Source organism: Muscardinus avellanarius (assembly GCF_963383645.1).
Source record: "Muscardinus avellanarius genome assembly, chromosome: 2".
NCBI lineage: Eukaryota > Metazoa > Chordata > Mammalia > Rodentia > Gliridae > Muscardinus > Muscardinus avellanarius.
The window spans coordinates 183378951-183402768 of NC_137787.1; the positions used below are offsets into that span (position 1 = coordinate 183378951).

At 35.9% G+C, this 23818-nt stretch overlaps 1 protein-coding gene across 1 annotated transcript in view; it reads left to right on the forward strand.

Annotated features, from left to right (window-relative positions):
* The window catches only part of GPC5 (glypican 5), a gene marked incomplete at both ends in the record, with an annotated part of 697712 nt that overhangs the window by 284664 nt on the left and 389230 nt on the right, over window positions 1–23818 (forward strand). Inside the window, one exon of the mRNA XM_080690276.1 lies at window positions 8668–8801. Within this exon, the coding sequence (XP_080546402.1) occupies window positions 8668–8801 (134 nt within the window). The remainder of the gene's footprint in view (window positions 1–8667; window positions 8802–23818) is intronic.

A 23818-nucleotide genomic window follows, 5' to 3' on the forward strand; every position in this document is an offset into this window, starting at 1 on the left:
TCTGAGCTATACCCCCGGCCTATTTTTTATTGTTTTTATTTTGAAACTGTGTCTCACTAAGTTGCAGAGGACCTCATTAAGTAGGTGAGGCTTTCTGTGAACCCCGATCCTCCAGACTCAGCCTCCCCGAATGCTGGGATTACAAGCATGCGCCACCATGCCTGGAGACCAAATACTACTTTCTAGAGAGGTCTTTTTGATTACCTACTTGAAACAAGCTGTGCCCACTTACTGTACCCTGTTATCAATGACCTTTTTTTTAACAGAATGACATTATAGCAAAGCCAGCTTCGTCTTCTTGCATGAAACAGATCCCAAACTTCCATTTGTAGATTCACTGTTTTTATCTTGTCCATCACTTTCTTGTATACTGCTCAGATTTCTCTATATTCAATGACCAGCATGATATTTTAAAAAATAAAAGAGGCTGGGCATGGTGGCACAAGCCTGTAATCTCAGTACTCGGGAGGCTGAGACAGCAGGATCAAAGGTCTGAAGCCAGATTCAGCAAATCAGCCCCCAGAAATTTAGTGAGATCCTGTTTCAAAATAAAGTTATATAAAATATGAAATAAAATAGGGTTGGAATAGGAGTAACTCAGAGGTAGAATGACCTTGGGTTCCATCTCTGGACCCCACACACAAAAAGACAGAAAAAAACCCATATTATTTTAATCTTTAAAGCTATTTAATGCTTTCAATGTTTCCCCTTGAGAGACAATATGTGAAACTGTATGACCAAGCCAACTTACCTGTGACCTCCTCATCCCACTCTTTAGTACTAGGAGGTATTTTTCAGTTGTAGTAGTTGTCATTTTAACTTTGTAGAACTGATTTAATTTCTATTCTCTCTGCGAATAAAGGTTTTACCTGCAATTTACTGAGTAGTAATGCCTCTTAGCACATTCAGAGCATAATTTAAATACTACTTTTTTTTATGGGTCTGGGGATGGAACCTAGGGGTATTTGACCTCTGAGCTACACTCAATGCCCTATTTTTTAATATTCTTTATTTTAAGACAGGGTCTCACTAAGTTGTGGAGGGCCTCACTAAGTAGCTGAGTCTGTCCACGAACTGCAATCCTCCGGTCTCATCCTCCTGAATGCTGGGATAACAAAGGTACACCACCATGCACAGCAAATACTACTTTCTTTTCTTTTCTTTCTTTCTCTTTCTTTCTTTCTCTCTCTCTCTCTTTCTTTCTTTCTTTCTTTCTTTCTTTCTTTCTTTCTTTCTTTCTTTCTTTCTTTCTTTCGAAGGTCTGGGGATGGAACCCAGGGGCATTCGACTTCTGAGCTATACCCCCGGCCTATTTTTTATTGTTTTTATTTTGAAACTGTGTCTCACTAAGTTGCAGAGGACCTCATTAAGTAGGTGAGGCTTTCTGTGAACCCCGATCCTCCAGACTCAGCCTCCCCGAATGCTGGGATTACAAGCATGCGCCACCATGCCTGGAGACCAAATACTACTTTCTAGAGAGGTCTTTTTGATTACCTACTTGAAACAAGCTGTGCCCACTTACTGTACCCTGTTATCAATGACCTTTTTTTTAACAGAATGACATTAATAGACACAAATCTATTTTTTATTTCACTTTCACTGCTAAAATATGTGCTTCTGGAGAATAGGTTTACTGTTATATTCTCATTTCTTAAAATAATGTCCTCAAATAACAGGTGCTGGATTTATTGATCAACGTTATAATCTGTAGTTAACCAAGAACCAAAATATGTATATTTGCTTTTCAGTCGTTAGGACTTGCTAAGCTAATGTGTCTCTATTACTTGAATTAAGGAATATAAGAAGCAAGAGTTGGAGGTGGAAGATAGGAAGGAAGGAAGGAAGGAAAAAGGAAGGAATAAAAGAAAGGAACAAAGGAAAGGGGAGGAAAGAAGGAAGGGAATGAAAGAGGAGAGAAGTCATTGAAACTGTTGGTCAGTTTTCAATTTCTGTTCCTTACTATGGCAGCTCAGCCAGGACAAATGGTTCTGGGTTGGTTTTCCATTTCCTATTTGATCACATTGGCCTCGTAGCATCAGTCTAGTATTTTTACATAAAACACTGGATTTATAATGAAGATTTTATGTATCTTAATATATGTCACTTTAGCCTACAAGTTGGATTTTCTTTGAGTCCTGGACTAAATGGTTTTAAATGGACCCATTCACAAGTGTAATTAATGATGGTGGATAGGACTGAAAGGCAGAAGCTCCCTCTGGTGGTTTGTTTATAGGTGTACAAAAATAGCAAAGCAGAAGGAAGATTCTCCTCACTGTGGGCCCAAGACGACTGAAATATTCTTTTGATTCCCTCCAACTTTCCCCTCATTCTTCTTATTCACCTTAATTTGAAATGTAATGTTATTATGGGAAAATTTATAATAATAGCAGAAACCATTATGGAGTGGGAACTTCTGGAGAATTAAAAACAAATGGGAAGGCAAAGTGAAGCCAAAAACCAAAGCTTAGACTTTCTGTGGCTCCAAATAAACATAAAATTTTTAAAAAGGCCTCTGTTCTCTAAGCTGACTACAAAGTAAATATATCAATATATCACCAATCAATATCTCTAGGCCTTGCAATGTGGAGACAGGAGTGTTTTCTCCCTTATTCAACTTTTTCTTTTTTTTTCTGGCAATGAGGCTTGAATCCAGGGACATTCTACTTCTGAGCTATACCTACAGATCTTTTTTATTTTATGTTTTGAAACAGAGTGTCATTAAGTCACAGACTGGCCTTGAACTTATGATCCTCCCGTCTCAGCCCCCCAAGTACTGGAATTATAGGCATGCATCACCACACCTGGTTCCTTATTTAAATTTTATATTGCTTTGCTTGCTTTTCTTCAAGAACTAAGCACCTTGTCCAAATTTGGATTTGCCTGTCAATAATACATATTTAAATATTATAGCTGGGAATGGTAGTACACATTTGTAAGCCTAGTACTTAGGAGACTGAGACAGGAGGATTGCAGGTTCGAGGCCAGCCTCAGCAACTTATCAAGACCCTGTTTCAAAATAAATAATAAGACTAGGGATGCAGCTTGGAAGTAGAATACTCCTACGTTTAATACCCAGTACACAAAAAGATTGTGCTTTATGAGGTCTCAATAATTTATAACTTTCAAATATATGTACACAAATATATTTCAAATATACATATATATATTCATACATATAGTTCTTGTAAATAAATATATATATGTATATATATATTCATTTGTTGTTGTGATGCTACAATCTACAAGATTTTAAAAGTGGTGTTATAATTTTGTATATCTTTTTATACCTGGTGTTATAGCTTGGATTTAAAATGTCCCCCAAAACTCATGTGTTGAAAGTATTTTATATCAGTGCAATAAGGTTCAGAGAAAAGGTATGGCTGGACAAGACAGGTCTTTGAGGTGTAGTTGAAGGGATTGTATATGTCAATGGATATCTCTCTCTCTCTCTGTGTCTCTTTCTCTCTCTCTCTGTCTGTCTCCACTTGTGCAATAACACTGTCAAGTCTTTGTACAACAAGGTTCTGATAAGTCTAATCTGTTGCTCATTTATAATTAATGTATTACTATAGTCTGAAAAATAATGACTGAACATAATGAATGTGGCACTTAGCCACAGCCCTTCCCTCACAAGATCTGGCCAGATCTGCTTCTTTCTTAAGTATTTTCATTGAATATAGAAAAGGTCATGAATTTCATCTCCACCTTGGAAGGAGACCCTTATTCTGATTGTTGTTAATAGGTTTTACCCTTAATGAATTATTTCAAAAATCAAAAGGGAGGTGGGCTTAAGAAAGCAAACTCAAATTTGTTCTTTTAGCTGGAAAAATTAGCTAAAGCATATTTCCTCCTGATAGTTTAGAAGCAGCTTTTAGTATAATGGAACACAGCACATTTAGCCAAAAATGACCTTGTTGCTTGCTTAATTTATTATTGTTATTTTCAGTGTCTGTGCAGTCATTCCTTATGTAATTCCTGTTGCTCTCCTCTCTGTCAACACCAAGCATCCTAAATGGGGCACAAGGAGAAGCCATCAGTCAGCCTCACACGGAGTGTGCTGTGGATTGCCTCCGCCTCACTCTCAGAACCTGATTGCTTAGTAATCACTCATAGTACCTCTGCATTCGTTGACATTCATTTTGTAATATACTAAACCTTTTCCATTTTCAACTTGTACTGTTACTAATAGACACTTAAAAGTACCATCAAGAAGAATAAAGGGCTTTGCTGATAGGAGTGAAATGAAAAAAAATACAATAGTTTTTTTTTTTTTTTACAACCCTTTTTCTGTATGATGAGTAGAAATCTTTGACTATTTGAACATTTGAATAAGACCTAGTAAAGAGACCCAAGGATTTTCTAGCTAAAGGTAAGTCTGTACTTTGTATGTTCTGCCAAGATTACGTTGAGGGTGAAGCCAGCTAAGTGATAAGGAGTTGTAGGTAAAAATATGTAATCAGAGTGGAGGAAGTGATATAGGTTAGGAGCAGCGGTGAGAGTCATTTCAAGGTGAGATGAGAACTTCAAATTCAGTGGGAAGCCAGATGTGGAACATAAGGCAGGAGTTGATAAGCATTAGGGAGGAAAACAATTTTTTTGAAACATTTCAAACTGATTGCGAAAAAGAATAGTAGAAACTAGGAGGGAGAATAGAGAAGATTGCAGTATAAGTCAAAGATAAAAAATTGCCAACATACACATGAGGGTTTTTTCAATAGCCACAAGGCCCTAGTATTGAAATGTGCTGCCCAAATGGGCTCACCTCAGGAGAGCTGATGTGACAGGCTAATGCCCTGGTAACAGATGGTTTTCCATTCCATTTCAATAAAGTATGAAGCCAAACTCCTTGAAAGCAGGTCAACAAACATAAGGACTTTGAAATTCACTTGTATTTATTGGAATCTGCTCTATCTGCTTGTATCGTACTACAGTCAAAGATACCATATGCATCCTTGGCTCATGAATTGTTCCTTATATTGTAAAGAAAAAATGTTCAACTGTTGAGAATAAAGATCTTGAGAGGCTGTTGTATTTCAGCTGTCCATCTTCCTACCTCAGCACCGTGTTCTATCGTAGATACGGAAGCAAGGTGCGATGATACACACCTATAATCCTAGGTCTTGAGAGGCTGAGACAGGAGGACGATAGGTTAGCTGCCAACCTCAGGAAATTGGTGAGGTCTTTCACAACTTAGTGAATCCCTGTTTCTAAATAAAAAGTAAAATATTGCTGAGGGAAAAAACTCAGGGGTAGAATGCCCCTGGGTTCAATACCCAATATGAGGAAAAAAGAGAGAGAGGGAGAGAGAAGGAAAGGAGGAAAGAAAGAAGGAAGGAAAGAAAGAAGGAAGAAAAGGAGAAATGGAGGGAGGAATATAGTAGACATGGTTTTAGGTTCAACCTGGGAGGGACAGGGTGAGATAAGATGTCTCTTAACTAACTGCAAAGCAACTTTATTTTCTTGAATTTTAGGGATACGAAAACAAAGATTTATATTAATTCCATAACTTTCTTGTAGTTCTATGGCTGGCCACCAGGGGCCATGATTGCAGACTATGTTATCCATCCTATTTCTTTGTTTGCCAAGGTTGTTGACTGACAAACAACCTTCCCCTTGACATTTTCACTATCAACTTACATCATCTTCCCATCTTTCCTGTTAGTAGGAGTGGTGGATAATGAAGTTTTCCCTTTTTTAATATTTAGCACCTTGCTTACATATTTACACTCCACTATCACCATTTTTTTTTAACCTCAGAAATTGAAAATTCCATTTGAGCTTTTTAATATATTGGCTTTTGCATTTCTCTTTCTTCTCACTTAAAAATAACTTAAGTCCCATTGATTTTATTTCTATCATGAGCATTGTCACTACTATAGTTCAGAATTAGAATATCAGTCCTCTTGATTAACAGAGAAGTTATGAACAGTGTAGACATTTTTCTCTACTCCAATTTATATAATTCTGCAAGATGCTTTTGCTAAACACCAGCTTTATATTACTTTCCCCTACAGCAACCAGCTGGGGCTTTTGCCTAATAAATCAATCTTAGCCCGGTATTCAATAATGTGTCTCCAATCTACCCTCCAAGATCTATTTCGAGCCTATGCTTTTAACATATTTTCCTCCTACTAGTACCCATCATGACCCTTTCTTTCCAAGCAAATAAAGTTTTGAGCCTTTTTCATGCCAGACACATGTTTTCTTTTACCTCCCTGTCTCAGGATGTTTTTCTCTACCTTTCATCATTATTCTTGTTCTGAGATTATTTACCTATATAATTTCTAAGTGCTCCTACCTTTCCATCCTCTGCATCTCTTGTATCTGTCTTGCTGTCCCTCTGTCCCTCTCCACTCACTTTGGGCCCTGAAATCTCATCCCATTCACTGGCCTACTCTTCTCTACGCCTTTACTGTGATGTTTTTTGTCTTGTGGGAATCTTAATTGTTTCCCTACTTGGAAACATTTTCCTTTATCTCATTTTTTGTAACAAGTTCTTCTTTTGTGTGTGGTGCTGGAATGTAAACCAGGGCATTCTATTTTTAAGCAACATTCCCATCCTTATTTTATTTTTTATGGGGAAACAGGGTGTCGCAAATTGCTGAGAGCCTTGCTAAGTTGCCAGATCTGACTTTGAACCTGCTATCTGTCTGTCTCAGCTTTACAAGTACTAGAATTAAGGGTGTGAGCCTGGCTTGTAGCAAGTATTTTTTTTAAATCTGCACATAAACATCACATCTTAATATACATGTGTCTTCCATATCAATCTTTTTCCTGGCTGTACTATATCCTGTCACTATAAACTTTTGTTCTAAGTTCCCATTCAATTGCTGCGTTCGTCTTTGTTCTATTCTTTTCTGAATTCTTTGTCTTTTCATTTTCTATCTTACAAACTCACAGTTTATCCTTTAACATGTATTCAGATATGACTTTGTAAAGCATCTCTTAGCACCCTAATTAGAGTTAATTTGCCAGTTTTCTGTGTATTACAATATCACGGGTACTCATGTATTCTGTAGTTGCTTTCATGCAATAACACAATGGTGGCATTCCACATGTGAGTTCCATTTTATCATGTAACTATGAGGCCACAGTTATATTTGCATCTCTAGCACATCATACTGTATAATCGATATCTATATGTAATTTGTTTGAATTGAAATAAACCTTACATATCCAGACCCAACACATATTCTAAGTCTAATACCAACAGACTTGACTGTCCAGGAGTAGTCTCTTTCTGTGCTTCCTCTTCCATCACCCCCACCTGGGAAGGATCTCAACTTAATACCCAGAACACATTGCAAGTCCCAAGATTGTTGAAGCATACACCTTGTGTTTTGATGGCTATTTTTCTTTTCTCCTAAACTGTAAGATCTGTTGGGTGAAAATTAGTTACTCATATTTTATCTCATGACATTTTATATGTGTGCTGCAAAAAAATTTAAAATCAAAATTAATAACAGTAAAATAAATGAATATATTTGTACCTCTTCTAATAGACGTCACAGGAAAATCAAGGAAATTTAGAACTTTAGGGAATTTTAGAATTTTTTTATCTTACAAATAACACAATCAAGTTCAAAAAGAGCATGTCATGTTTTCAAGGTCTCAGCACTATGAAAACAAAAGTTGGACAAGAAACAAAGTCTCTTGAGCCCAGAGCAATGCATATATATGTATATGCATATGTATCTCTCTATATATTAATGCATATTTAGATATAGATATATAGAGAGACATGCGTATAAATAATTTATATTGCTTTAGTTCTTCAAGTCCATTAGTTATGTGAATCTTTTTATACATTATGTGGTAAATTATTTAATTTTTCTAGTGATAAATATACAGATTTTACAAAGATTTTTGTGAGAGAACTGAGAAAACATTTTCCACTTGGATAAATAATTTTAAGAATACTATATTGACACTGTGAAAATCACACAAGATTAAGAAGACAAAGAATGATCATAAAATGAGATCTTTATTTTAAACATATTAATTGTCATTTCTAAGATAGAACATTCAGAAAATAATTACAAAGATATTTGATTTTACTCTTTAGAACTATTTTAGAAGACAAGCATATTCAGTAACAATTCTTTTATTTTAAAATCAGTACAAGCATGTGACTACTCATGAAGATAAATGTAGATCTTAAATGATATCTATTTTAAGTAGTCATATTTATACATTAGTCAGTTTATTAATTTAGTCCTCTGATTTTGCATATTTTACAAATGTATACTGTAATCTAAATAAATGTATTTGGCATTAATGTGCCATGATTGGCATTTTATACAGAAAATTGATGTCATCCTTGAAAAGCTATAAACATTATATGTATTAAAAGTTAATTATTATTGAAGCTGGGCATGGCGGTGCACGCTTGTGATCCCAGTACTTAGGAGGCTGAGACAGGAGGATCATGGTTCACGGACAACCTCAGCTACTTAGTGAGGCCCTCTGCAACTTATTTCAAAATAAAGAATAAAAAATATGGCTGGGGATGTAGCTTAGAGGTAGCTGGGTTCAATCTCCAGTATTGCAAGAAAAGGGTTATAAACAAGAATATGTCAGTGTTGGCTCCTTTGAAATATTACAGTCCTAGAACAACTGAAGTATAGCTGGACTCTAACAGTCTTTTAATTTTTTTCTGTTTAAAAGGTGAATAAGATCTGTGGCCATCCAGCAATAACACCCACACAAAGCCCCCCTTGTTCTTTTGATCCAAGCAAAGAGAAGCATGGAATGAAGATCTCCACAAGGAATGGTGAAGAGACACTTGCCAGCAGAAGAAAGTAAGACATTTGTTTTACAACCAGAAAGAGAAAAGAAAGTAAGCCATTAATTTTACAACAGAATAGAATGTATTCATTAAATAGACCCAAATAGAGCATGGAAGAAAAAGGATCAGTATTCATTAACTTTGAAATTCAGTGGCTTCACTTGTCCCATTCTTTTGCCAGATAGAGTAAGCTTGTAAAATCAATAAAATATCTGGTGATGATGGGAATTATTCTGTATTATATGCCAGGTCTAGACACATGTGACCATTGTACATTTTAAATGTGGATAATATGACTGAAGATTGAATTTTTCACTTTAACTAATTGTAGTTCATTGTAATCTAAATTTTACATATGGCTATCAGCAACTATATTAAATATTGTTAGAATAAATGTGGTAATGTGATAAGATTACTGAATATTTAGTGTCTCTTAAAAATCATTGGATAGAAAGGTTTCCATATTTTGTACCTGGAATGCTGAAAATGGCTGTTGATGTAAAATGGTACTGAGTAGGGCTTTTTTCTATAATGCAAATTTCAACCACTATGCCCATCATTATTTCATATGTTAAATTAGAGCCTTCAACAGCATTCCTTTGGGTTAAAAATGGAAGAATAGAGGAACACATCACCTTTCAGTGTCTCTATGATTTGGAATTCAACCAATGGGAAGGCTGCTTTTAAACCAGAGAAAAAATGCAGTGAGAACACAACAGAAGAAAGACAGTAGAAACATGGGAGAATTGGATACAGTACAGAGAGCAGAGGGCTGAAAAGAGCTCACACATCTCACTGGCGAGCATAGAGAAGAAGTAGGCACCATCATGGCAAGCCCACACTGGGGTTGGAGGCCGCCTGGACCCAGAGACTTTTAGAGACTAACTCTAGCAATGAAGAAGCTGCCTCTTATCCAGCTAGTGACTGTAGAAAACCATCATCAAAAGCAGTCTTTCTTTTCTCCTTATTTAAATACCTCAAGACTGTGACTACCCAGACTTCCCAGCCAAACTACCCAGTAAACTTCTGTGGATGCAGCTGAGCTCAGATTGAGTAAGACAGAAACTTCTTGTACGGAACCAAGTGACTATATGCATAGATACTGCAATTAGAAGTTTCTGTGTATGAATAATTTGAAGTCAAAATTATCTGAGATACAGGGCAGCTGCTGAGAAGACAAAATCTGCTCTCCTTCAACCCTTCAAAGAGCATTTCTCTTCCATTGAAAGTTAAAACAAAGCATTGTAAAAATGATTAAACACAGGAGCCAGCAAAGTAGTCAAGGGATAAGTGTAAGAAAAACAGCAAGGCAATTATGCGTTTAGTTCAGAGAAGGAAAGAGTAAACAATTCTGGGGAATAAGAATGTTACAACAGGTTCTATCTTCTTATTGGTCCTATCTGATCCTTGGAAAATTCCTTGCCTACAAACATTTCTACTTGGGTGAGCACATTGTGTTTGACCAGGCTGGTCCTAGGTGACCTCAGAGCTGATAGTTGAGAAGATTTCCAACAGCTACAACCCACCTGCTCAAGACCACTGTGAATCTACAGACCCACTTGCCAAATTACCTAACAAACACCTGAGGCTACAGCTGAACTTGTCCCTTTTTGCGTGAGTCAGAGAGGTACTTATTAAGACTGTGTTTACAGACCATCCCAACTGGAGCCTGTGAGGCTACAGGGATTTTGAGGCAATGAATAGACTCATAGGGTCTATAGGTTTGCAAACTATACCTACAGATAAGGGTGCAGGGATATAGTTAAACATAGCAGAAATGTAAATTAGCAGATAGTCTCTAGCAACACTATTGTAAGTAGGACTTAGGGTTCTCAGATAGTATGCCCCTGCAGGGTCTCCAGCAATCACCACAGGACTGCTAGCAGTGATATGTATAGGGTGAAATAACTCAGCCAGCCCTGCTGCAGGACTGGAAGGCTATGAACTCATGCACAGTTGTATTTTGGTGCCACATATACCAATGTTGAAAGCCCACAATGTCTCACATAATTGCAGCTGCCTAAAACAGTAGTGGTGATCTTGGTTCTAAAAATCTGAGTCACCCAAGTCCCAGGCTCAGAAAGGCATAATCTCTCCCTGCCAGGGTTTGGATCCTGAAACCAGGGAGGCCAGAGGCCAACAGGAGTTTATGTGATTGCAGCTATGGGCTGGGAACACAACACTTTCTGCCAGAAGTTTATGCCTGATCATAAAACATGCAAATGATTAACAGGGCTTTATGTGATCATCATAGCTAGCAGATCATCTTTGGTGTCTCTGGGCCATCAAAGCTCAGCCATCCAGGCCATGAGCACAGAACATAGTAATCTATGGCCCTGCTGAGCTTATGCCTAGTGATCACAGAGGCTGGAGGTCAGAACCCTGCAGGGTTTTATGCATTCCCAACCAGCAGAGAAGCAGTGCTATCTGTAGGGCACAAAATCCCAACCAGCAGGTTACAGGTTCTGAATGGAACATCATAGTCTCTGGCAGTACTGAGTTCTCTCTTAGAGAGCATAGTGATCTATAGCTAATCAGAGACTCCTGTTTGTCTGCACTATCTCAGAACTATACCTTGTTAAATAGGATCTGGGGAAAAAACTAAAAAAAAAAAATCTGATTAATGAGACAGATGTATAGAGACAAATATACACCTTCAGAATAGACCTTATTTTAAAGACCTTATTTAACAAATAGATACAGAACTCTCACAGAAAAAGAAAGAGGATGCCAAGACAATAGAAATAGCTGGAGAACTCTGAAAACATGAGAATAAAGAACAGTGAGGAAACAAATTTCTATAACTCAACAGCAAGGGAGATCACCAATACTGTTACATAAACTTCTAGAAGAAATCAGAATTTTGATTTTCATATCAATATGAAATGAAATTAGAGAAAGTATATAAGAAATTAAAGAACATATGAATAGAGAAATTGAGGTCCTGAAAAAGAACCAAAAAAAAAGGCCTTGAGCAAAATGAAGAAGTCAATAAATGAATTATATACCTCAACAGAAATATTGACCTCTGGCAGACTGGACCACATAGAATCTAGAGTCTCACACTTGACAACTCATTCAAAACTAACCACATAGTCAACAGTATAGAGAAGACAATATGACAACATGACCAGAACATTTAAGAAATATGAGCTAATATGAAATGACCTAACTTGCAGGTGATAGGCATTAAAGAAGTTCTAGAGGCACAATCAAAGTGTATTTTAAACCTCTTCAGAGAAATAATACAAAAATATTCAAATATAGAAAAATATTTGGACATCTACATACAAGAAACATTCAGAACAACAAGAAAAGATCAAAGAAGAACTTCTTCGCCCCATATAATAATCAAAATGACTAGCATTGAGAGCAAAACAACTGTCACATTCATAGAAAACCAGAAAGAATCACTCCAGACTCCGCATCCTAAGTCATGAAAGCCAAGAGAGACTGGAATGATGTACTCCAGATGATGAAGGAAACAACTTTCAACCAAGACTGCTATAGCCAGCAAAGATATCATTCAAAATAGACAGAAAAAAACAACCAAGAAAAACAGAAAATAAAATAATTCATGAATACCAAGATGGCACTGGAAAAAATATTTAAAGAAATAAAACACAAGAAAAAAGAAATAAATACCAGAACCTGAGAAGAGATGAACTTTCCCAGATGGATAACTGAGTGAAAGAGAAATGACACTATATAAAATGAAAAATATAACTCAAAATCACAGGAGACAAAAACTCACCTCTCAAAAATAACATTAAATGCCAAAGTTTAAACTCCAATTAAAAAGCACAAATTGGCAATGTGGATTAAACAACAAAACCCAATGATATGCTGGTTGCAAAAAAAAACTCGCCTTATATACAAGAATATTCATAGGTTAAAGGTGAAAGGAAGAAAAAGAGATACCATGCAAATGGATACTGAAAACAAGTAGGGGTAGCAACACTCATATCAGACAAAACACTTTAAGTTAAAACTTATCTGAAAAGAAAAAATGGGTCACTTCTTAATAATAAAAGGAACAACCAAAAGAAGATGTAATGATATTAAACATTTATGATCCAAATTTTAGTGCACCTTTGTTTATAAAGGAAGCTCTCCAGAATATTAGATCTCAAATAGACCCAAACAATATAATATTGGGAGACTTCAACACACAACTCACACTAGGATGTCATATTCCAGGCAAAAAAAATGAATAAAGACTTTTCAGAGCTAAAGAACACTATAAACCAAATGGACCTAATAGATAGATACATTATATTACAACCATCAATAACTGGATACACTTCTTTATCAGCTGCCATGGACCTTTCTCCAAAATAGACTATATTCCTGGCCACAAAGCAAGTACCAGCAAATTAAAAATGTAACATGATTCCTTGCATCTTTTCAAATCACAATAGAATAAAAGTAGAAATCAACAGGAAAACCAAAACAAATTAAATAGAAACATGAAGACTGAATGATATAATTTTAAATGAGATTTGGCTCATAGATGAAATAAGGGGAGAAATTAAAAAAGACACTTTCAAAGCAAATTTAAGAGGAAACATTATATCATTGAGTACTCACATAAAACAAAACATAAGGTCACCAAATAAACTACCAAGTGATATACCTCAAGGACCTTGAAAAGCAGGAACAGACTAATCCCAAAGCCAATAAAAGTGGGAGTAATTAAAATTAGAGCAGAATTTAATGGAATAAAAACATAAAACATACAAAAGATCAAAAACCAAAAACTTATATCTTTGAAAATGATTAATAAGATTGATTAAACCATAAGCTAAGTTAACAAAAAATTAACCAAAACTATTAAATTATTAAAATGAAAAATGAAAAAGGGGATATCTCCACAGATATTAAGGAAATTCAGATGATTATCAGAGACTATTTTGAAAATTTATTCTCCAATAAACTGGACAACATAGAAATCAACAGATTTCTAGACACATACTACCTACCTATATTGATCAAAAAGGAAAGATAAAAACCTAAACCAAACAATCACAAGCAAAGAAATAGAAACAACAATAAAAAAAAATTCTGCTGGGTGTGGTGACACATGCTTATAATCCCGGCATTTGAAGGCTGAGACAAGAGGATCATGGTTGTCAGACAGCCTTAGTTACAAGTGAGGCCCTTTCCAACTCAGTGAGATCCTGTTTCAAAGTAAAGAATAAAAAATAAGGTTGGAAGTGTAGCTTGGAGGTGGAATGCCCGTTCCATCTCTAATAGCACCCCCACAAAAAAAGCCTTCCATCAATGAAAATCCCTAAATAAAGTGCTTAGAAGTAGAAAAGATCTCCTTTGCTCTTGAATAGACAGAATAAATATTATCAAGATGGCCATTTTCCTAAAAGCGATACACATAGTCAAACCAATCCCTATCAAAATACCAATGCCATTCTTCACAGAACTAGAAAAATTAGTGCTAATTTATTATTATGGAGGAACAAAAGACCTAGAATAGCCATATCAACTTTTAGCAATAAGAACCATGCAGAAGACATTACAATTCCTGATTTCAAATTATACTACAGAACAATAGTAATAAAAACAGCATAGCTTTGGGAAACGAAAACAGATAAATATATCAATGGAACAGAATAGAAGATACAGAAACAAATCTAAACATTTATGTCCAACTGATTTTTTGACAAAGGTACCAGGCATATACATTGGAGAAAAGACAGCCTTTTCAACAGATGGTATTGGAAAAATTGGTTATCCATTTATATAAAAAGAAAACTAAATTCCTATTTTTAACCCTGTGCAAGCATCAATCCAAGATGGATAAAGGACAAGGAAATTAGATCAGAGATTTTGAAGTTACTAGAGGAGGGCATAGGTCCAACATTCCAACATGTAGGCTAGTAGAAACTCTAACAGATAGAAATTTTCTCAATATGGCCCTCATTGCTCAGGAAATTAAAACTAAAACTAATAGATGGGATGGCATTGAATAAAAAAGTTTCTGTTCTTCCAAAGAAATTATCAAAAGTCTATAGAGAGAGCCTAGAAATAGGAGAAGATTGTTGCTAGCAATTATTTTGATAGTGGACTAAAATCTAGAATATACAAAGAATGTAAAAAATCACTAAAAAAACTCAATGAAGAAATGGGCAATTGAACTAAATAATACTTGGCAAAAGAAGAAATACAAATGGCCAATAAATACTGAAAACATGTATAACATCATTAGTTATACATTTGTGTCAGGGAGATGCAAATCAAAACTACACTGAGATTCCATTTAACCACAATTATAATAGCAAACATCAAGAATTCAAACAATAATAAATTCTCACTATGATGTAGGTAAATAGGAACAGTTCTACACTGCTAGTCAGGTAGCAAATGAGTGCAGCCACTATGGAGATCAGTGTGGAGAGTTCTCAGTATCTTGGGAATAGATCCACTGTATAATCTAGCTATACCATTCCTGAGTATCTTTACAAGGGGACTGAAACCAGAATATTATAATAATATATGGATATGTATGTTTATTGTAGCACATTTTATAATAGCCCAAATATGGGACCAACCTAGGTATCTATTAACAAATGACTAGATTACACAATTATTTAATCCAATAACACACAATGGGATTCTACTAAGGAATCAAGAAGAATAAAATAATGTTACTTGCGGGAAAATGGATGGTCCTGGAGAACATTATGCTAAGTGATATTAGCCATTTCCAGAAGGTGAAGAGTCTTATGTTTTCTCTCCTATGCCAAAGCTGGGAGTTATCAGGATACTTAAGATAATGGAGGAAGAACTCCAGTGGAGCCAGGGAGGTGGTTTAGGGGAAGGAGAGGGTGGGAGAGATCACCAATGAATGAAACATTTCCTTGAAATTATGTGGATATGTGAGAATATAGGGAGGGAGCTAGGGAAAGCTTGCCAAGTGCTGTGTATGTCATTAGCATTATAAACTACATTACGATGTGAGATACTAGTGCACTAATAAAACTATTTAAAATAATTCTTTTCCTTGATAATTGATGCTCAAGCTGAAAAGCTTATTTTCTATTTAATTGGCCAGTGAATGGACTGTCATAATCTTTTAATTGAAATGACACTCAGAAATTTATATATTTATTTATTAAAGTAATTATTTCTAATAATACCTTGCAGATCATTTATATGTAAAGTATCTTATGTAACTTTTTTTCTCAAGTATAAAATCTTGTTCTTTGCTTTTGGAATAGCACACATAATTGTCTCTTTCTGTCCTCTGATGGGCCTTAAGCATGAGATTAAGATCTAGTCTATTGTTGGCCATTTCCTAAAAGCTAAAAAGAATTAGGACTTTACACGTAAAACAACTGCTCTTTTAATTTTTTTCTAGACATCAATAATAAATGACCAGCAATCACTTGTTACATTTTGATATCAGTGTATTTCATCTAGTTAAGTTCTTACAATAACAGCCAGATAATGAAGATCCTAAATTTATAAGATCTTGTATATTTCAACAACAGAACAACTGTGTTGGAAAAACAAACAAATAAATTAAAACCCTCAACATGCTTTATTCATTAGCAAATCTAAGACAATACTGGTAAAATGTTACAGAATGGCTCTGGAATGAGGGGCTCCTCCTATTGGAAAGTTAGAAACTGGCCTTTGAGTGACACCTTGTTAAGGTTCTTGTACTTCTGTTTTTCTAAGTGTCTCATCAGTCAGCCAGTCACTACAATCCATTATCTTTCAATTCAGAGAGATCTGTGATAGGCCAGTCTCATACCATCCAAAATAAACCACCAGAAGGATTTTTCTTGTACCTGCTTCAACAATTTGACTTACACCTTTTTTGTTACCTCTCATGAGTAGGACTTAATTTTCACGGTAGTATATTTCTGCTTGTTGCCTATATATTATGAAGATCTATACATAAACAATCTCTGAATTATATTTATTCCTCATCAACTAATTATTTAATATAAGGTTGTATATTTCAATTGAAGTAGTGAGGCAAAATATCCAGAGTAGGTGATGAGTCTGCGCTACTTTTTAATCTATCTTACTTATACTTTCTCCATCTTAATGAGCCTAATTTTCAACAGATCTTTTTTTTACTTGATAATATATTGCTTTTACACAAACCTAGTCTTAGAACCTGGAACATCAGGTAATATTTATTTCATCATGGGTAGCTCAGTCTGCACAGTCACTTGCTAGCTCTTGGTTATGTCTGTATTTCTAGCAGGGCTCAGCTGTGGACAAACTTTCCTGATTGACCAACCAACCACAGTCAAGACAATTAAGAAATGTCATGTGTCATTGAATGGGTGAACAGGTCAACCGGCCTATAGTCAGAGCAACTTGCAAAAGAGCAAGGGACAGAGCCTTTTCTTTCTTATACAATTCATTGGGGCTTCTCTATAAATAAGCTAGAGCAACACACACAAGTGTGTGAAGTTTTCTACATTTTTAAATTTAATACCAAATACATTAATTTCTGTTTAAACATTCTATACCAATTCAATAATCTTCTATACTTTTAAAACTATTTCTGTAGTTTTATTTTTCTCATTAATGTCTAATGTAGAGAGAATATTTTATTATATATGATATAAGGTAAACATTCAATTTAAAATTTTTGCATTCTGAGCCAGTTTTCCCAACATGTTCCTAAAACAATATATCCTAAGCTCATTATCTTTTTTCACTGCATACTCATTTCAAGTTTATCTACACACAACCTCTTTATGCAGTCATGTCAGTGTGTTGTCTGTTAGTAAACCAGTAGTTGCTCTCTGCTGTTTTTTACTTATTGCTTATCATTGTGATGGCTTCACCCTGAAGGATTTTGTAAAATCTTCTGAGGCAAATCCCTTTATATACTCTCATTTATCAAAATTCTTTTAGAGTTTATTTTTCAACTATATTTCATAATATTTTTGTTGGGTTTTGTTTGAAGTTCTATTGAAGACATAAATTGATTTCTTGCTGTATGTGGCTACTTTTCCAAACTCTGTTTTTGATGGTTGGTGTGTTGATAAGATTAGGTTTTCTATGAGAATAATCATATTGCACACTATACTATTTATTCTGACAATCAGATTGCTGTACCTATAAAATTACAAATATCCTGTACATTATTGCCTAACTACTTAGAATATATTTTAGAGAAAGTCTTGATTTTATCCACAGGAGTCGTTCTTGAATAAGTATGGTATCTGAGGTTCAGAGGCAAACTGTATGTTTATAAAACTGGAAAAACTGGAAATAGTAATAGTTTTGAAACAGAAGTAATGACCACATTTAAATAGAGCAAAACACAATCATTGCGATTAGAGGGATAAAAGAAGAATTAAATAGAATGAGAAAAATAGCATACCATTTATGTAATTTAAAGCCACCTATATAGGTAACAGCAATTCATACCAACAGTAATTATGGGGGAGGCATTTTTTCGGATTGAGCTGCTGTACTAGGGGCTAATAGAACAGATTACATCAAAACAAATCACACATGCTAAATTCACATAACCAAACTGAAACTTTGAGGAATCAGATACATTCCAGAACATATCTTTTTTCTGAAAACAAGGTTCCATTCTACCCAAATCAATATAGTAAAGAATCCTCTCTGCTTTAGTCCCAGCAAAACAAAAACAAACAAACAGACAAACAAAGCAACTTGATATTAACAAATCAGGCCCCTCCTCCCATTCTTCTGTTTCCTTGTTCCCCTTTTATAAAACCTGCTGTTCTTCTGTTTTGTAGTAGGAGCTCTCATTCTATATTGTCCCTGATTGATAAATTTCAAATAAACACCAATTAGATTTATTGATACAGTTGTTTTAATTTTGTGTTTTGATAATATTTTTTAAAGATGGGATTTGGTAAAGTACATATATATGCATATATAATTTATATGGTAAAGTACATCATATATGTATTATATGATGGTAAAATACATATAATATATAATATAGGTATTTGTAAATACACAGAGATAAGGGATGAAGAAAAATTAAGAAAATAAATAAGGATGTTATGGTCACCATGAGTGGTATAATTTTTGCTCAATTTAAGCTTTTGTAGGTATCCTATATATGGGATACTGTAACATAATGGCTTAGAACAAAAGGGAAAATATTGCAAAATATAGACAAGATAAATTCTAAGTGACTCATTCAATTTATTAATCTTACTGCTTTGTGTAGCTCACAAAAAACTAAATAAAAATCCTTACTATTTCTTGTTATTGTTTGTGTGGTACTTAATATAGAACCCAGGGGTGGTCCACCTCCAAGCTACACCCCTATCCCTATTTTTGTATTCTTTATTTTGAAACAGGATCTCGCTGAGTTGCAAAGGGCCTCACTAAGTAGCTGAGGCTGTCCATGACCCACGATCCTCCTGTCTCAGCCTCCCAAATGCTGGGATTACGAGTGTGCACCACCACATCTGGCTGGCTCTTGAGTTAATTTTTATAAATTAATATTATATTAATGATAGTCTTTTACATAGTCTTTTTAAAATTTACTTGAGGCAATTCTTGTAATAATACCACTAACAGAAACTACATTCTAGAATTCAAATCTAGTCAAAGCTCTTCTTAAAAAGACAGAATATAATAATTCAGCAATTTCTATAGTTTACAATATTTTTATAGTAGCCAAAAAATTATAAAATACTGTGGTGACTTTGCCAATGTAAATGAAGATTACACTATTTTATATTTGCTACAAACTTAAGTTATATATAAATAAGTTATTGTTTAAGTTATGTTTACTTTAGATCTAATATATTATGAAATATGTTGTTTAAATTGTTAGCATAATGGCATTCTAAATTTTAAAAATCATTTAGGTTCTTGTAATAGATAAAAACTATAATTTGTATATCTGTTCAGTATTCAAACAATTCTTTGGAAGTTGATATAACTGTAGGTATAGGGAAAATGGCTTCCTTCCACCCTATGTCCTTTGACTAAGATATGATTAAATTGATATTAGATGATTAAAAAGAAAAACTATTTTATTTATGTAGGTAGGTATGGAAGTCCCACAATATATGCGGTTCAAAGAAGGGCCAGATGATTGCCTTGTAGAAGCAGTATCCTGAACTACCAAAAGGAATTGTGGCTTGGATTCTGGGGGCAGTGGAGATAAGTTCTGAGATGATGAGAAAAAAATGTGTAACTGTCAGAAGTAAATTTCCATAGCATATTTGAAAGCAGCTCTGCAAGGTGAATTCTACTTTCTACGCAAAGGGATACTGCTACCAGTAAGTCAGGCATACAGAAACAATGTGGTTGAATACTGTTGGCATTTTATTTTCAATGCAAGGACTCTGCTGTGCTTCCATTGGTGGGAAGATAGCCTCACAATCTTTATGCCATTGGCTGAAAGAGATGCCAAGGGAGGAGCTGGCACTCACAATTTCTAGGAAATGCTATCATTACAAAAATACAAGCATGCAGAAGGTTACACGGTGACAGTTTAACAAAATGGAGCCCCAGTCAAGCTGCTCCGTTGAGAGAAAAGATCTAATTATATTTTTCCATGATGAATAAAGCTTGCCTCATTTACAAAAACAATTTCCCATATATATATATTTTACAAAAGGGCAGTTTTTCAAAGCTTCTCCTGTGTTTGAAGGTTCTCAAAGATAAGGAGCAGGTAATCAATAGCCAACGAGCTATGGATGTGTGCGGCATACCCTGTTCTCTTCTGTCAGATTTGGGGGTGATATGTTCTGTACTGTAGTATAAATATTCTTGACATAAATATTTTGTCTATTTCTTTTCTTTTTCTTTTTTGTTAGTCAACAGTATTAAGGAATTAATCAGTAGTTTTTTAGAAGTAGAATGTTCAATTCATTTGTACAGTTATGGATGTATAATATTCTGAGGTAGTTGTGTTTAAGAGTATCATATTGTTTCTTATTTCCTTTTTACTCCATGTCTTCTCTTGTTTATTTCTTCTTTCTTACCTTTTTCTAAATGAAACTGATGTATTTATTACTTTCTTATCCTTTTATAGCTTTTTATATTTGCATTTCTATACTATTCTCTAATAGCTACGATGGAGATCACAATATGCATTTTTAACTTTTATTGTATCTTTTAAATAAGAACTTTCACCACTTTATTGAACAAAACAAGCAACTTAGGACAGATTTGCCCCATTATCTCCCCAGTTTTATACTGTTCTATTAACAAAAATCTTCTAACATTTTACATACTCCCTAAGAGATTAAAGTTCTTCCTGTTTTTTGATAGCCTATATATACTTGTGATGACTTCCGTGTTTTTTTTTCCACTCAGTTTCATGTGTCTATCTAGAACAATTTTTATTTTACCTTTGTGCATCCTCCATTGACTGCGTGTGTGTCTGTATGTGAGTGTTGCTGGGGATCAAAACCAGGGCCTTGAACATGCTAAGGAAATGCTACACCACTGGACTGCACCCGCAGTGATGGATACTGGTGATGAATGCTTCCAGCTTTTCTATGTCTGTACAGACTTCCTTTTTGAAGGATATTTTCACCAAGCCTAGAATTCTAGATGGTTGCCAAGCTGTCATTTAAAAATACTGTAAATATCCAAGCCATAATTATGTTCATGGTATGACCTTGAGTGGAGGAAGTCGGGAAGGGCAGGGGGAAGAGAACAGAAGCCATCGCCAAGGCAGTGGATGCTGCCATTGTCCCCTGACATCTCCTTCACCTGGTGATTTTTCTGACTCTTTCAGCCTTGTCTTGGCCACTGATAACTCACTGGTTACTCTATTCTCTGGAGGGAATTGCCCTCAACAAATAGGAGCCATCTGTAGTCCTTCTCTGTTGGTACCTAACAAATCATTCTAAAACGTAGAGCTCAAAGCAACGGCCAACATTTATTATGCAATTTTCTGTGGTTAGGAATGTGGGAGCTGATTAGCTGTGGGGTGTGGGCTGTCAAGATGTCCACTGGGCTGCAGGCATCTGAAGCCTGCAGCGGCTCCCTGAAGTGGCTGTTGGCAGGAGGCTCAGTTCCTTGTCACTGTGACCTCTCCACAGAGCTTCCCGAGGGTTCTCTCAACATTTGTGACCGGCTCCCCTCAGGAGGAGGACTCTGAGTGGGCCAGCCACAGGCTGCAGTCTGATGATCAGACCCAGAAGTCACACACTGTCATTTTTGCTACAGCCCGTAGGTTGCACCGATCAGCTCTTTTTAATATCAGAAGATACATGCAAAGGATTGTTGGGGGCCATTTGAAGAGTGGCTGCCACCCATTGCCCCCCTACCTCGCCTGCATGTCGGCAGCTCACAAGCAGTGAAGACTGAAAGGGCATGGTGGAATAGGAGGCTCACCCCTTTATTCAATGTCTTGGGACAAAATGCATGGTGTCTTCATGCTCCAGGGCTCCCTGTGGCCACTTTCGAAGACTGAGACACACCTCTGCCTCCCCACCCCTCCTGTTCCCCCTACTTCCATTCTCAGAACAGCATCCCTTCAATAAAATATTCTGTCTGCATCCAAATCCCCATCTGAGACTCTCTGTCCAGGAAACCTGACCTGGAGACGTCTCATTTTTAAAAGGTGTTACTGGGTGGAAGAATTTTTACAATATGATTCTACAGGACTTCAGGTCTTGCTTTTCTACACAGAGAGCATTCACACATAAAAACACAAATGGGGAATATGGGAGGTTTATTTAGAGAATGTGGGAGGTTTATTTATTCCCAACTGAGGAAGGCTATGATAAAAGAAGGTATGAGGGGTTGTGTTGAAGTGAAAAGTATCTAAAGCCATCCATTTTCTTGGAGTAGGACAGTGGCCACACTCTGGATTCCAGAGAGAGTCTGTTCCTGGGCATGAGGAGGCAGGGCTGAATTTACTAGGTGGAGAGTTTTATTCAACCCAAAAACCTTTCCCCCAATGCACATGCTTTTGGGGAAGTCTCTATCTCTTTCCCACCACACCTTACTGGGCTGTTTTTCTTGCTCCTCTGGGGAGAAATCTGAGTGAGGCTCTGCAGATAGCCTTGATATCTCTGCTTCCCTTCTGTCCCAGCTGGCCCTCCCTGGAGATGTCTAACTACCTACCAAAAAATAGCTAAAATAAATGTAGAGCTTGTACAAATTAAGGTAGAATTTTAATGTCCTGTCCTAAATATATTTATTTTCATAGTCCCAACTTCTTTTTTTTTTTTTTTTTTTAGCATTACTGGCAATATAACCCAGGAGCTACCTCCGAGTTATACCCCCAGGCCTACTTTTTATTCTTTATTTTGAAACAGGGTCTCACTGAGTTGCAAAGGGCCTTATGAAGTAGCAGAGGCTGTCTGTGAACTGCGATTCTCCCATCTCAGCCTCCAAAATGCTGGGATTACAAGCATGCACCACCATGCCTGGCTTAGTCCCCAAATCTAAAGCAGTTTTTTTTTTGCCCAATTTCACCTCTTCTGGGTTCATTTTATTAAAAAAAAAAAAAAAACACTCTTCTGTTAGATAATATGCTTTCTCTTTGCTCCATTTCCAACATTTGTAAAAGGACAATTTACTAATTGAAATAGTTCTCTGTATAAGACATGTGCTAAGTTCCTTCCTAGACTATGGGAATCTTCCAAGTTGGAAAAAGGGAGCTAGGCCATAGATTTGGGTTCTTTGGATTTTAATTTGGACATGGGATTGTACTGATTCAATCTACCTAGTGTGCTTACATTGAGATAATTGAAGTCTCAGTGACCTAGGCATGCCAGTCGCAGAGGTCCCTAGAGATGTACAAGGCGAGAAGAAGTTAAAGCTTGTGTATTCAGCTACCAGCGTGTCTCTATTTCCTCCTTTTGGGTAGAAACCAAATCAGCGCTGCTGTATGGGACATTGCACTGGTATCATTGTCTAAACCATTCCAGGCAGACTGATTTCCCTGTGGCAGTTCCTCTTCCTGCTTGATTTCTTGAAGTTAGCTGGTAAGAATAAGCTATTAGCAAGCTTAAATCGGTGATAATTAGCTGTACATTATTATTTCAAAGTGATGTGGCTGTGCCAATTAAGTGGGTA